The sequence below is a fragment of the Sus scrofa genome, chromosome 9 (genome assembly GCF_054392235.1).
Source record: "Sus scrofa isolate SSC_HxYL_T2T_F1_AM1 chromosome 9, Sscrofa_HxYL_maternal_Yorkshire_Landrace_v2.0, whole genome shotgun sequence".
Classification (NCBI taxonomy): Eukaryota; Metazoa; Chordata; class Mammalia; order Artiodactyla; family Suidae; genus Sus; species Sus scrofa.
In genome coordinates, this window is record NC_139391.1 from 76,957,814 (window position 1) to 76,972,480 (window position 14,667).

Genomic DNA, 14,667 nt, shown 5'->3' on the forward strand with positions numbered 1-14,667 from the left:
TAAGGAAATTCAGGCACAGAGGGGTTTTCTCAGGTTATGCAGCTAGGAAATGGCAGAAATGGGATTAGAGCCCAGCTCTGTTTAATGCTAGAGTCTATGCACTTGAACTCTAATACCAAGTTACTGACCATAGATTAGAAAATGTTTAGAGTTTAACATTTTTTCTTTTTTTTTTAAACTCCAGAGAGCATTTTAATATAATTTGTATGTTACAAATACCTAAGAAACTATTTTCTTTACACTGTTACTGTCACATTTAAAAATATGGAGCGCTTCACGAATTTGCGTGTCATCCTTGCGCAGGGGCCATGCTAATCTTCTCTGTATCTTTCCAATTTTAGTATATGTGCTGCCGAAGCCAGCACAACAGTTTTTCTTAAAATAGGAGTTTCTAAGAGTTCCCATTGTGGCTCAGCAGTACAAACCCAACTAGTAGCCATGAGGATGTGGGTTCCATCCCTGGCCTCACTCAGTGGGTTAAGGAACCAGCGTTGCCATGAGCTGTGATGTGGGTCAAAGCTGTGGCTCAGATTCTACATAGCTGTGACTGTGGTGTAGGCCAGCCTACGTTATCTGCTACACCTCTGTAAACATTAATTTGCAATCTCTGTTTTTACATAGCTTTCTACTCTTATTCATATAGTATAAAAGCTTTGCCTATAGTCAGAAATTCTAAGAAAAAATAAAAAAGAGAGAATTCTAAATAGAATTCTGCTGCCCTTGTCTAGTGTTTCCAAGAGAAGGAAAGTCTTTATGCAAAAGGAAGCTTTGCAAGAGAGATCTTTACAAAATAAAAGCATGTGATTCTGGGTTTGCTTTTTTCTTCCCTTCAAAAGCTCACAAATAATCTCTAAAGATGATTGCAAAAACCACAAGAAATGCCAGTAACGGTTTCTTCTTTTTAAGAATTACATGTGATAGAGTCAGTTGAGAGCCATCCCCAAGAGATATCTGCTGGGATGTAACTGAATATATTCATTGTCAGGAGGGAATGTGGGAGTAGGCATTTTCCTTCCCATCACAGGATAGCCCTTTCTATTGTAACTTGTTTACCAACAAGTTCTGTGCCCTTAATAACAACCTAGAATGTTTTCTCCGACTGGCCTGTATAATTGCAATTTGTCTGTCAGAATACTTGCCACCAGTCATTGGTGTCTGGGTTTGGTTAAAACTTTGTTCAGGAATTTAGCTTTCCAGTTTCTGCACTACATTCCAGTATCTTAATTCTTTCTATCAGAATAATTTCTCCCTACACCTGGCATAATCCAGATTATCAGTCACCTGTTATGTCTGATGGCATTGTTGTTACTGTACTTTGGAGTTCAGGCTTTTCTCTGATGCCTTAGTTTTCGAAGATACTTAATAGAAATGGCAACCCATAGCTTCTTTCTCATTTACAGTTTTTATTCTAGCTTCTCCTTGTTATACTCACTCTTAGCATTGCACTGGAAATTGTAGAAATGTGCCAACCAGTCATAACACTCAGAAGTGATCCTGCTGATTAGGCCAGCTCCGGAGGAAGTACCTCCCCATGTCCTTCTGTGAAGTTCTGGAAAAGGAAACCTTCTGTTGCTGTCTAGTGCAGTACAGCCTCAGAGAACCAAGCACACTGATAAGCAATTATGGCCTTTGAAAGAAATGGCATATATTTTTTCAGACTCTATTTGAAAACAAAGTGCTGTTTTCCCCCCAGTGTTATTTTCTTTTTTTCTGTCTGAAAATGTTCTGACAGCAGAGGCAGACGTACTGATATTGATTCTACCAGGAAAAAAATAACAATAGTAATGAATATGCTGTCTAATCTCCAGGGGAGAAAAAAATCCTAAAAAGGAAAATAATTTATTTTATTGACTTTTCATTTGCTTTATTTTAGATATTGCAGATATGTAAAATTCTTGCACTTTGATTTTTTAGGCTTGTTTGGGTTTTTTTGATGAGTCATAAGAAATGAAAGTTTTGTATTCTTTACACATGTTCTCAGGCACCAGTGGAAACACTGCTTTTAGATCTGTGGCAGATTTCTCACTCTAGTGTATGTGCTGGATTAAAATTAACAGTTATCGCAGCTATCCCCTACCTTTTAGGAGAGCAGAGTTGATGTTAATATGTACTAAAGTGATAAATACTTAATATGTCTACTTCACTTTAATCAGCCCAGTATTTTGTAATGACTGTTAAATTATCACTAAATTACTAAGGAGCCATATAAAACCACAGTTATGGAAAAGATTTCCCAAATACCACATTTGGTAATAAATCAGAAATTTAAGAAAATTATGTTATTCCTTCAAGGTAATTAGTGGTTTTTTAGGTGTACAGTTCAATGATGTTAAGTACATTTGCAGTGTCATGCAACTATCACCCCTATCCATTTTAGAACATTTTCGTCATCCCAAACAAAAACTCTACCACCATTAAGCAGTAATTCCCCATCCTCCCTCCCTAATTCAGGCTGCTCCTAACCATCATTCTTTATATCTTCCTGAATTTCCCCAATCTAGATATTTTATAAGTGGAGTCATACAATATTTGTCCTTTTGTGTCAGCTTATTTCACTTAGCATAACATCTTCAAGGCTCATACATGTTATATAGCATATCAGAAGGCCATTCCTTTTAATGGCTAATATTCCATTGTGCATATATACCACATTTTGTTGATCCATTCATATGTTAGTGAATATTTCTGTTGTTCCCATCTTTTTGACTATTGCAAATAACGCCGTTATGAACATTGGCATAAAAGTTTGAGGCCTTGTTTTCAGTTCTGTTGAAACTATTTGAGGAGCTACCAAAGTGTTTTCCATAAGAGCTGCATCATTTTACATTCCTATCAGCAATGCACAAGGGTTCCAGTTTTTCCATATCCTTTCTAATACTTGTTATTTCTTGTTGTTTTTTTTAAAAATAGCAGCCATCCTAATGAGTATGAAGTAGAATTGATACAGTTATAATACAGTGAAATGTCGCCTCATAGTAAGACTCTACCTATCGGTTGGCATATCTTCTTAACAAACATGGGCATATCTTCTTAACAAACATGAACTTTGTATATACAATCTTTGTTTAAAATGACACTGGCGGAGTTCCCCAGTGGCCTAGTGGTTAAGGACTTGGTGTTGTCACTGCTGTGGCTTGGGTTTGATCCCTGGCCTAGGAACTTCAGCATGCCATGGACATAGCACCCACCTACCCCCTCAAAAAAAAAAACTTCTTATAAAAAAAAAAAAAAAAAAAAGACACTGGAGATGGTGTTGATGATGGTACCCATAGATTGAATTTTTCCTTGCACAAAGTATTTTGTTACTTACTAGAATGATTAGCTTTGTACTATGTAATATATATTGAATTAAACAGTTTGTAAAGATTCTATGTCATTTTTAATGTTTGACTTTTATATACTTACAGAAAGAATATATAATTGAATTAACAGATGATAAGTCGACGTGGTTTTAATTATTTAAATCATCTCCCAAATTCCAATGAAACAGAATATTGGGATTTATCACATTGAACGTAAATTAGACTGCCACTGCTGTTACTTGGGGATTCAGAAGTAAAAATAATGACAAGAATGTGATATAAAAACAGTGTTTCTCAAACTTCAAAATGCAGAAGGCCATGTGGTGATTTTGATAAAATGCAACCAGTAAGCCTCATGAGGCCTGCTCTTCAGCATGTTTAACAATCCCCTGAGTAATGGCCATGTTACTAGCCAGCAGAACACACTTTGAGTTGTTAGAATTTACAGTATTAGTGAGACAGAACCTAATTGATAAAAATATTTTGCAGTTCCCAAGGCATGAGAGACTAAATTATAAATATTAGTTAATCTTTTAGAACTTTTTTCTTTATTGTCTTTTTGTCCTTTTAGGGTCGTACCCGCCTCATATGGAGGTTGCCAGGATAGGGGTCTAATCAGAACTGTAGCCACTGGCCTACACAGCAACTCCAGATCCAAGCCTCGTCTGTGACCTATACCACAGCTCACAGCAACGCCAGATCCTGAACCCACTGAGCAAGGCCAGGGATCAAACCTGCAACCTCATGGTTCCTAGTCGGATTCGTTTCCGCTGTACCACGACAGGAACTCCCCATCTTTTGGAACTTTTTAAAATGTGTGAGTAAATGTACTGGACATGTGGGAAAAATCTAGCCTAGTGATATCAAGTTTTAGAATCAGGCTTCCAGTTCCTTTCAGTAGTTACTGTGCCTCAGTGTTCTCAATGTTACATTTGAAGCAATACTTCCCACCTGTTCTTTTACCTTGACATTGATGAAGGTTATTTTTAAATTGCCTTTTCCATGTTTTCCTCTTTAGGGAGTGCCTTGGTGAAGCCCATGAGCCTTGTGACTGCCAAACATGGAAAAACTGGCTACAAAAAATAACTGAAATGAAACCAGAAGAACGTAAGAGGAATTTTAGATAACTACATATTTTTTAAGAGCATTCAGAAGATAATGTGGTTCTGTTTCTTAGAGTTTTACTTTTAAAGTTTTCAAGTTTGTTAATGCAAGAGATCCCCTTTTTAGCCCCTCTAACCAACATCTTTTTGGAGATTCCAGCAGGAAAAGCATAGTCGGCCTCTATGTTTCTAATGGACTGATTGGGACTCAGATAAGCAAGGTAACAGGGGTCACATTTAGCTTCCTTACCTACAGCACTTGCCTTTTATCCAGGGCGGGCGAAATAGCTTTTTCTTATTTCCCTAGAAGCCTCCAGTGGAGAATAAGGCAAGTTAATTTCTTGTTGTTATATGATTCTGTAGATTTATTTATATAAAAATGTCATGTCTGTAATTTTTATTGAGATGTCTGTAAATGTATTATCTCTCTTAAGCCTTACAGAAATGCAATGAGATCGATGCTGGTTATCCCATGGTGCAGATGAGGAACAGACTGGATTGAGTGACAGGGCAAACAGAATGAGTTTGCATTAGCTTTCCTAGTAACAATTCCTATATTTAACAAGTAAATACATCTGCTTTGCAGTAATTTCTTACCCCCTGAAATATTTTATGACAGCTGTTTGCTTTCAGATTAATATAAATGAAAAGTAATTTGGTGTTTTTAACTTTTTAAATAATGGAGTTAGTTTGAGGTATTGCAAAACAGGCTTAAGAATTCATACAGTTCATCTGCACTTACTATAAGCAAAGCACATCATAAAGATGATGCCAGCCCTCAAAAAGTGCAGAGGCTAGAAGGGAAGCAGTCAGATGGAAACTAACATAGTTGGGTAGAGATGAGAGTACAGGAACAGTAACAACTAACTTCAGGTTGGGGACAAGGGTGTTAAGGAACCTTCCTCACAGCAGCAAGCTGTGACTCGAGTTTTAGAATATGTGCAGAGGCAGAGCTATGGTAGGTTTTGTCAGCAGCTGAAGTGACCGTGGGAGAGACTGGCTGACCGCTGTGAGATCCTCTAGACTTATATTGGCCAATATAGCATTGCCTGAGAGCTTGTTCTCAGCATTTTATATTCATGAGATTCATTTTGTGCACTGCCTCAGGGTTATTTGGATCCACAGAAAAGAGACTACTATGTAAAACAGAACACCAGTATATTAATGGACGGTAAGGGTGATCCCACTCACATGATGAGAAGGCTTATGTCCTTTAAACAAGAACAAAGGAAACTGCATAATCTTATGCTATTTTATAGTGAGGTCTGATTAATTATTTCTGTCCTATACATTCATCATTCAGTCAACAAATATTTTTTGATGGAGTTCCCGTCATGGCTCAGTGGTTTACAAATCCGACTAGGAACCATGGGTTGCGGGTTCGATCCCTGGCCTTGCTCAGTAGGTTAAGGATCCGGCATTGCCATGAGCTGTGGTGTAGGTCAAAGACATGGCTCAATCTGGCATTGCTGTGACTCTGGCATAGGCTGGCGGCTACAGCTCCAATTAGACCCCTAGCCTGGGACCCTCCATATGCCATGGGAGCGGCCCTAGAAAAGGCAAAAAGACTAAAGACAAAAATATATATATATATATATATATATATATATATTTTTTTTTTTTGAGTACTTGCTTCCCCAATCAAAAAGATTTATATAAACTATTCTTGTTTCCAGGTTCATTGTCTCTCTCGAATGCCAGGTAGAGCTTGCCATTGCTCTCTGGATGCCCACCCCATTCCCTACTCTATAAAGAGATTAATTCCATTTCCCTGCAACACCTGTAAACATAACAGGACAATTGGACTTTTCTTTCTTTCCTGTTTCTGACACCTAGAAATATCTGTATTAGAGAAGGCTTGCTACTGCCCACCTATCTACATTTCGTTATATATTCTGTGGTTTAAAATCAAGGTTCATGGGAGAACCTTGCAAGAGATGAGATTGGAGAGGTAGGGGTTGCCAGATTGTGAGGGTTCTTGTCAAATGGTCTGAATCTATCCTATTAACAAAGTAAGCCAGGAAATGCATTTTTTGAATAGGGAAGTGGCATTGTCAGAGATGTTTTTATCAAGATAACTGATGACTAGGAAGGGTAAGCTAAAGGAGAGATAGACCAGAAGTAGAGAGGTGAATTTTTAGTTTGGGTCAGAGGTTAGATCATGATATCATTGGTCAACTTAGAAAAATCATATAAAGGAGTAACTTTCAGGGGAAAATAATGAGTTTTGTTGTGGGCATTTTGCACTTGAGGTACTTGCGGTTCATAAGGTGAGATGTCTGGTGGGATTCTAGAAGTGCTTGTCTGCAACCCAGAACAGATGCTGAGAAAATTTAGGAATAACTTGTTGCTTTAAAATGGTGTCTTCAGATTTCCTGTCATGGTACAGCTGAAATGAATCCAACTAGGAACCACGAAGTTGAAGGTTCGATCCCTGGCCTCACTCAGTGGCTTAAGGATCTAGCATTGCCATGAGCTGTGGTGTAGGTCACAGACGTGGCATTGCTTTGGCTCTGGCGTAGGCTGGCAGCTGTTGCTCCAGTTCAACCCCTGGTCTGGGAACCTCCATATGCTGTGGGTGCAGCCCTAAAAAAAGCAAAAAAATAAAATGGTGTCTTCATTTTGTCTTTAACATTTACTGAGTGCTGTTTTATGTTGGAATACAGAAGTAAGTTGCCCTCTATAGTCTTGAAGTTTACATTTTAGAAATGGGAACAGCTATGTACAAAACTCAGAAAAATAAATATTATAAATGCTATGAGAAAACAGTGTTCCTGTGGTACATTGTGAAAAGGGGAGGGACAGAGAAGGAGATCAGTTATCTCTAGGAGAGCGTTAGGGGAAGCTTTTAAAATAACTGATATTTATGCCATGTCTTGAAAGCTAATAGAGGATTTCCCTCGTGGTGTAGCAGGTTAGGGATCTGGCATTGTCACTGCAGTGGCTAAAGTCACCACATGAGTTCAGTCCCTGGCCCAAGGACTTCCATATGCTATGGACACAGCCAAAAAAAGAAAAGAAAGTTGATAGGTGTTCTTCACAAGGAACAGAGTAGGGAGGGCATTCTAGGCTTACAGTGAAGTAGGAATGTGAAATAGCATGACATATTCAAAGACTGCAGATAATCCAGTGCAAAGTGCAAAGAGATGAGAGCACATGCAGGGGTGGGGGTTATATATAATGCTGAGAGGTCTGACTTTATCCTGAGACATCACAAAGGAGTTTTGAGAAGGAAATTGATAACTGAAGATGTATGCTTAGAAAGATTACTCAAGCATAAGTGTGGATGATGAATTAGGGACTATTGAGATTCTAGATAAGAACACTGTTTTGTTTTGTTTTTTAAAGGCTGCACCTGTGGCATATGAAAGTTCCCAGGCTAGGGGTGGAATCAGAGCTACAGCTGCTGGCCTATGCTAGAGCCATAGCAGTGCCAGATCTAAGCTGTGTCTGTGACCTACACCACAGCTCACGTCAATGCTGTATCCTTAACCCACTGAGCAGGGCCGTGGCTCGAACCCACATCCTCATGGATCCTAGTCAGATTCGTTACCTCTGAGCCAGAACAGGAACTCCAAGAGCACTCTTTCTGAGACAACTTCAGAATGTCCAGGTGAGAAGATACAAGGTCTTGAACAAAACAGAGACAATGCAGATGGGAGAGGAAAGGTATATAGAGAAGATAACTTCTCATTTTATTAAATTATTAACCTAAGTATACTTAGCATTTGCCTAAAAGAGTTAATAGAGCACAAGAAGTAATTAATGTAGTTTATTATTTAATTATTGAGCAGAAAGTGGCCGAAAGTATCTTATTTGAGATATAAAGCAAGTATTTTGAAGTAGGTGGTTATTTTTAGTTATCCCTTACCAATGTAAAATTGGATCATTCCTTCCATACCCACAAATTTTTATTAGGGAAGCAGAGCGAGAATGACCCCAGTACAGATTGTTGGTGAGACTATGACAGAATATCTTGGTATAAAATAACGATTCTGATAAAATGAAGAGAGAAGAGAAACTGAAGAACTAGAGAATGGTGTACACAGTGTATGGTGGCCAGGGAGACCTTATTACAAACTGAAGATCACCCCCAAAGAGTCCCAAATGGGATTTTATTTCAGAAGGATGGAGGAACTTTAGAAAAATTGTGTAGGAGGTGAGAGACCCAGGGCACCCACAGAGGGAGCCAAAGCCAAGACTGCAGAGAAAATTCCTCATTGCTGAGAAAAACCTGGGAGTTTTCTCACTGTGCTGTGTATCTACCACAGTAAAAGGTGGTGGTGACCAGGAGACTATTAATGGCCACTTAAGTTTATGAAATTTAGGGTAAGGCTTGCAGCAAGCAGTGATAAGCCAAGTATAATACTTAAGTAGAAAATCATCTTTAAATATATAAAAATAATACTCAAAAAAAGAGGAGTATGATTTAATGCTTCATTGCATTTACATATTAATTTGGATCATCATGGTCCCATATCTTTGGCATAAGAATTTTCAACCAAACTCGTAGATTCTTGAGATCATTTTCTCCCTCAACCCTAGTTTTCCAAAGTCTTTGAATTATGAGACTTAAAAAAGAGTGACAAAATCTAATTAATGAGATAAGATATTAGAAAATATACTGAGCTCAATTCAAAGAATTAATTCCATAGATGGGTTGAAATACTGTTTTTCAGTACTGACACTGCCTCTATTGTAGCTAATCACAGCAAGAAACAGGAATGACTATATTTTCCGTGAAATGACAATTACTTTATAAAGTCTTAAGGCCAATTTTTTCACAGTACCTACTCAATAGTGGTTACTGAATGAAATTCAAATAGTCTTTTTAAGAGTTCAGTCTTCAGAGTTCCCTTCATGGTACAGCAGAAATGAATCCAACTAGGAACCATGACGTTTTAGGTTCAATCCCTGGCCTCACTCAGTGGGTTAAGGATCTGGCATTGCCTTGAGCTGTGGTGTAGATTGCAGACACGGCTTGGATCTGGCATTGCTGTGGCTGTGGCATAGGCCGGCAGCTCCAGCTCCGATTAGACCCCTAGCCTGGGAACCTCCATATGCTGCAGGTGTGGGCCTAAAAAGACAAAAGACAAAAAAAAAAAAAAAAAAAATTCAGTCTTTAAAAGCAACTTCGTCTTTACTTGCATACACGTTGATTCTACTAATAGATCTTAGATTGTTATACTGTAATGCTTGATTAAATGAAGTTAGTTTTTCTTACAAAGGGACTAGATTATTATGGAAAGAAGAGCAAGGTATATTAGACATGTAGCTGAAGTACAGGGGAAGAGTTTGGAAGTCAGTACGGGTTAAGAAGACTCACCAGCTAGATTGAAGGGAGTTTGGGTTTTGCAGATATTGAAAAAATTATGTACAAAGGGCAGGTTATGAAACGAGCATGTTCAGAGCACTTGTAAGTCAAGACATTTTTCTGAACACAGGTTTTGTTGTACTAGTAGTTAGCTACTTCCGGCAACATGAAATAAAATCCTCTAGAATACAGTCAGAAACTAGCATTCTCTCCAAGGATGGAAGAAAAAAAATTGTTATGTTGCAGGCCACACAGCTGCTTTGTTTTAATGGCTTTGTCCTTTATTTATTATAACAATGGACAATAAAGGTCATAAGAATATGTTGGAGCCTCTGAGCTAAAAATAATGTTGATTCTGAAGGGAGGAGAAAGACCACTACTTTTAAACAAAAATTAGACATTGTACTTAGCTATTAGGTTTTATAGCAATACCTCCGTGGTTGACCTGATAGCCATCAGGTGTATAGTAAGTTCATTCTGAAACTCCTGTCTCCACCAAATTATGAGAATTCTCTGCACTAACACCCTAATCAAACCATCTTCTGCCAAGTGGGTTTGGAAACGGAGTGGAGTCTGAGCAGTTCCTTGCTGCTCTTGTTTCTCTGTCACGTGGAATTGAAAACCCATGCTTTCCAGTCTACCAGTAGCTATTCTGTTGTTGACACATACTTCAATGGATAGGCACCCAAGGTTCCTTGAAGCAAGATGGTGCCATCTCCTCTCCCACTCCCCCACGTCTAGGCTCCATCAAAGGTCTCCTGCTGGTGCTCAGCTCTTCCAGTTCATATGCGGAGCCACTTTCCAAGAGTCAGTCGGCCCAAACCTTTGTCCACTTCCCTCTCCAGGGATTTCTGTCTGAGGACTGAGTAACATATTCTTTTAAACTTCGAAACTCAAGAGATTCTGATTTCTCCCCTGCTTTCAACAGTAGGGTTAACCCCTTACCCCACCCTTCCTAGAATGTCACATATGAGGGCCTTGATTGAATGGACCACTTTCAAGGATTCCAAAGGGATTTTTCAGTCATCTCTTTTCAGCAAAGAAAAGGTAGAGCTTCCCTGTTGTGCTTGAAGCTAGAAAACAAACTTGATTTTTAATTATGCATCTACAATTCTCTCCAGCCCCTAAATCTCTCCATAGGAGATGGGGCATATCTATGGAATATAAAACAAAATTTAGAGTCTTTAAAAACCTTGGCATCCCTTAAGACTGCAGATCTCAAATTAAAGTTGAATAAATGGAGTTTAAGATGATGAGAAGTATAAGGTTAGTGTGGGGATAGAGAATGGGAGAATCTTATCAGGTAGTCAGTGACCAAATCATGAAGGGCTTTGTATTCTTTGCTAAAGCAGTTTGATTTTATCTTGGAGTCAGCGAAGAACAACTAAAGGATTTAAACATTGGTATTTTTCAAAGAGCATTGTAAAGAGGCAGTGTAGAGTAGGTTGTCGGGGAGAGGGGGAAGGAGCTGGAGAGAGAAATTGGTTTCTGTGTTTTAATTGTCTAGGCAAAAGGTGTGGAAGATTCCAGCCAAAGCAAAGAGAAGTAGGAATGGAGAGGAGATGGGTCTGAAAGAGAACGATTGAACCAGTGGGACACAGTAGATGAGGGAAGGAGGGTATCCAAGATCCTGTTCTTCCTGGACTGAGTCTGGGTAGATGATCATCTCATTTACAGGACAAGCGGTAGAGAAAGGAGCTGATTTGGGAAAGATGATGAGTTTAGTTTTAGACATGCCACATTGGATTCATTTTGAGTTTATCATAAATAATCATGGATAAAAAGATGTTGATCTCTCAATATGATTTTCATGTTTTTTTACTGTGATGAAGAGTTTCTGGTATTTATGTTTGCAGTTGACTTAATTAAAAAAACGTTATCTAGGAGTTCCCGTCGTGGCGCAGTGGTTAACGAATCCGACTAGGAACCATGAGGTTGCGGGTTCGATCCCTGCCCTTGCTCAGTGGGTTAACAATCTGGCGTTGCCGTGAGCTGTGGTGTAGGTCGCAGACGCGGCTCGGATCCCATGTTGCTGTGGCTCTGGCGTAGGCCGGTGGCTACAGCTCTGATTCAACCCCTAGCCTGGGAACCTCCATATGCCGCGGGAGCGGCCCAAGAAATAGCAACAACAACAACAACAAAAGACAAAAAAAAAAAAAAAAAACATTATCTAGGAGTTCCCGTCTGGCGCAGTGGTTAACGAATCCGACTAGGAACCATGAGGTTGCAGGTTCGATCCCTGCTCTTGCTCAGTGGGTTAAGGATCCGGTGTTGCCGTGAGCTGTGCGTAGGTTGCAGACTCGGCTCGGATCCCGCGTTGCTGTGGCTCTGGCATAGACCGGTGGCTACAGCTCTGATTCGACCTCTAGCCTGGGAACCTCCATATGCTGCAGGAGCGGCCCAAGAAATAGCAAAAAGACAAAAAAAAAAAAAAAAAAAAAAAAAAACCGTTATCTAAAGCAACCATTCTTTCTATAATGTTCTTTGATGTGATAATAATTTTAAACAGAAATTAGCATATTCTCTTTTTTTTTTTTTTTTTTTTTTTTTTTTGTCTTTTTGTCTTTTGCCTTTTGTTGTTGTTGTTGCTATTTTTTGGGCCGCTCCCGCGGCATATGGAGGTTCCCAGGCTAGGGGTCGAATCAGAGCTGCAGCCACCGGCCTACGCCAGAGCCACAGCAATGCGGGATCCGAGCCGCGTCTGCAACCTACACCACAGCTCACGGCAACGCCAGATTGTTAACCCACTGAGCAAGGGCAGGGATCGAACCCGCAACCTCATGGTTCCTAGTCGGATTCGTTAACCACTGCGCCACAACGGGAACTCCTTTTTTTATTTTTTCAACTTTGGTTTTTTTCTTCCTCAGTTTATTTGGGTACAAGTTTAAGGAAAAATCATCTTTAAATCAGGTTTCATAAACAGAGCTTTTAGAGTATAGCTTCTTATCCTGTAATCATACTATTCAGAATGAAGCAGTTTAAAAACTGCAGTAGCCCCTAATAAGAAAATAAATATATTTAAAATTGAGAGGCAGCCTGAAAAAAAAGACTTGGTTTTTTTCCCCCTGAAATTGTACACTAAATTACTAATTTTTGTATTTCTGCTTACTATCCTAAAGTTGTGGGAGTTAGTGAAGCTTATGAGGATGCTGCCAATTGTCTCTGGTTGTTAACTAACTCCAAGCCTTGTGCTAACTGTAAGTCTCCAATACAGAAGAATGAGGGATGCAATCACATGCAGTGTGCCAAGGTAAGGTAAACAGCATTATACCTGCTTTGCAATTAAAATCTTATTTTTATTGAGTCCAAAGAAAAAGATGCTGTAAGCATAAAAATATTGTTGGCTTTCAGATGGATTCTAGGAGATTGTATTCTCCATTATTTGTTAAATAACAGAATAATAAATTAACATGAATGAATTATCTTAGTGAGACAGTGATAATGATTTGCTAAGAAGAAAACCGTATACAGCATTCTAAATAAAATGCTGGTCAGGCCAAAATTATTTTGTTTATTTTCAGTCCTGTCTCCCATATCCATGTTAGTTTTTTTCTTGGACAGTCTTATATAGACCACGCTAATATGTAAAAAAAAAATACAGGTTGATCATCAGTATTAGCAGTTGGGCTACAAACAAAGAGGTGGAATCCAACATTATGTTTATTTTGGTCATGGCACCTACCAGCTATGTAGATAGTTGATGATATGTATTGAGCAAATGAATATGATACAAGATAATCTCTCTTACGATACAAGGTAATCTCTCTTAAGATACAAGGTAATCTCTCTTAAACAGATTTTGCTTAAGCTTCTGTTGCATTCAAGAGAAACATTTATTTACATACTATATAAATGTAGTCTTATCCATCTGAAGTATTTGCATTGAACAAAGGAATAAGAGTAATTTGAGTAAGAGTAGTTGATATGACAAAAGAAGACATTTAGAAAGTGAATGTTTTTATACTTGTAGGGTGTTTTTTTATGTAAAGGTGGGATAACAGGTCACCTGTAATTGAGTCCATGCTCTGGCACATGAATGAATCATAATGTACCTTTATTAATACTGCAGTGTTGATTATGACTCAGTAGATAGTTTTTACTTTCTGGAATCAAATTGTTAAGCATTTTAGAAGAATGACAGATTTGGCCCTATAAAAAAAGTGCATTCATTTTAAAAATTATCTTTATTCAGAGTTCCCATCGTGGCACAGTGGTTAACGAATCCGACTAGGAACCATGAGGTTGCGGGTTCGATCCCTGCCCTTGCTCAGTGGGTTAACGATCTGACATTGCCGTGAGCTGTGGTGCAGGTTGCAGACGCGGCTCGGATCCTGCGTTGCTGTGGCTCTGGCGTAGGCCGGTGGCTACAGCTCCAATTGGACCCCTAGCCTGGGAACCTCCATATGCCGCGGGATGGGCCCAAGAAATAGCAAAAAGACCAAAAAAAAAAAAAAAATCATCTTTATTCATTTCCCTTTAGGTAATTTTCAGGGTACTATTTAAATTTTGCATTCTTACGCATTTTAAATAATTTATAGTAATTTTTTATCTGACTGTAAAACTGTATGCTGCAACTAAAAAAATAAAAATTATTAAGGTTCTGCATTCTTTTTCTTATAATAGAATGTAAAATGTGGCTGTTTTCTAGCAAGTTTTGCCACTGATTTTGAGAGGTCAGTAGAACACACCAAATCAGGCACACAGTTTGCTTTTATGAGGCAACAGAAGAACTTGCAAGGAGTTCCTCTGTGGCCCAGCGGAAACGAATCTGACTAGGAACCATGAGGTTGCAGGTTCGATCCCTGGCCGTGCTCACTGAGTTAAGGATCCAGCATTGCCATGAGCTGTGGTATAGGTCGCAGACATGTCTCGGATCCCGAGTTGCTGTGGCTGTGGTGTAGGCCTGAGGCTACAGCTCCGATTGGACCCCAGCCTGGGAACCTCCATA

General features: G+C 39.0%; 1 protein-coding gene and 1 non-coding gene across 10 annotated transcripts in view; one reads left to right on the forward strand and one right to left on the reverse strand.

The window, feature by feature from the left end:
• The window catches only part of ANKIB1 (ankyrin repeat and IBR domain containing 1), a 160,318-nt gene that overhangs the window by 103,714 nt on the left and 41,937 nt on the right, over positions 1-14,667 (forward strand). For all 9 annotated transcript variants that reach the window (XR_014815746.1, XM_084976961.1, XM_003130136.5 and 6 more), the window contains exons 10-11: positions 4,321-4,409; positions 12,839-12,969. Coding sequence is in view for 8 of the 9 variants with exons in the window: in XM_084976961.1 (XP_084833087.1) it covers positions 4,321-4,409; positions 12,839-12,969 (220 nt within the window). In the remaining variant the exon portion in view is untranslated. The remainder of the gene's footprint in view (positions 1-4,320; positions 4,410-12,838; positions 12,970-14,667) is intronic.
• LOC146399993 (U6 spliceosomal RNA) lies at positions 259-365 on the reverse strand. Its single transcript, XR_014816948.1, has one exon. It is a non-coding gene; the product is annotated as a U6 spliceosomal RNA (small nuclear RNA).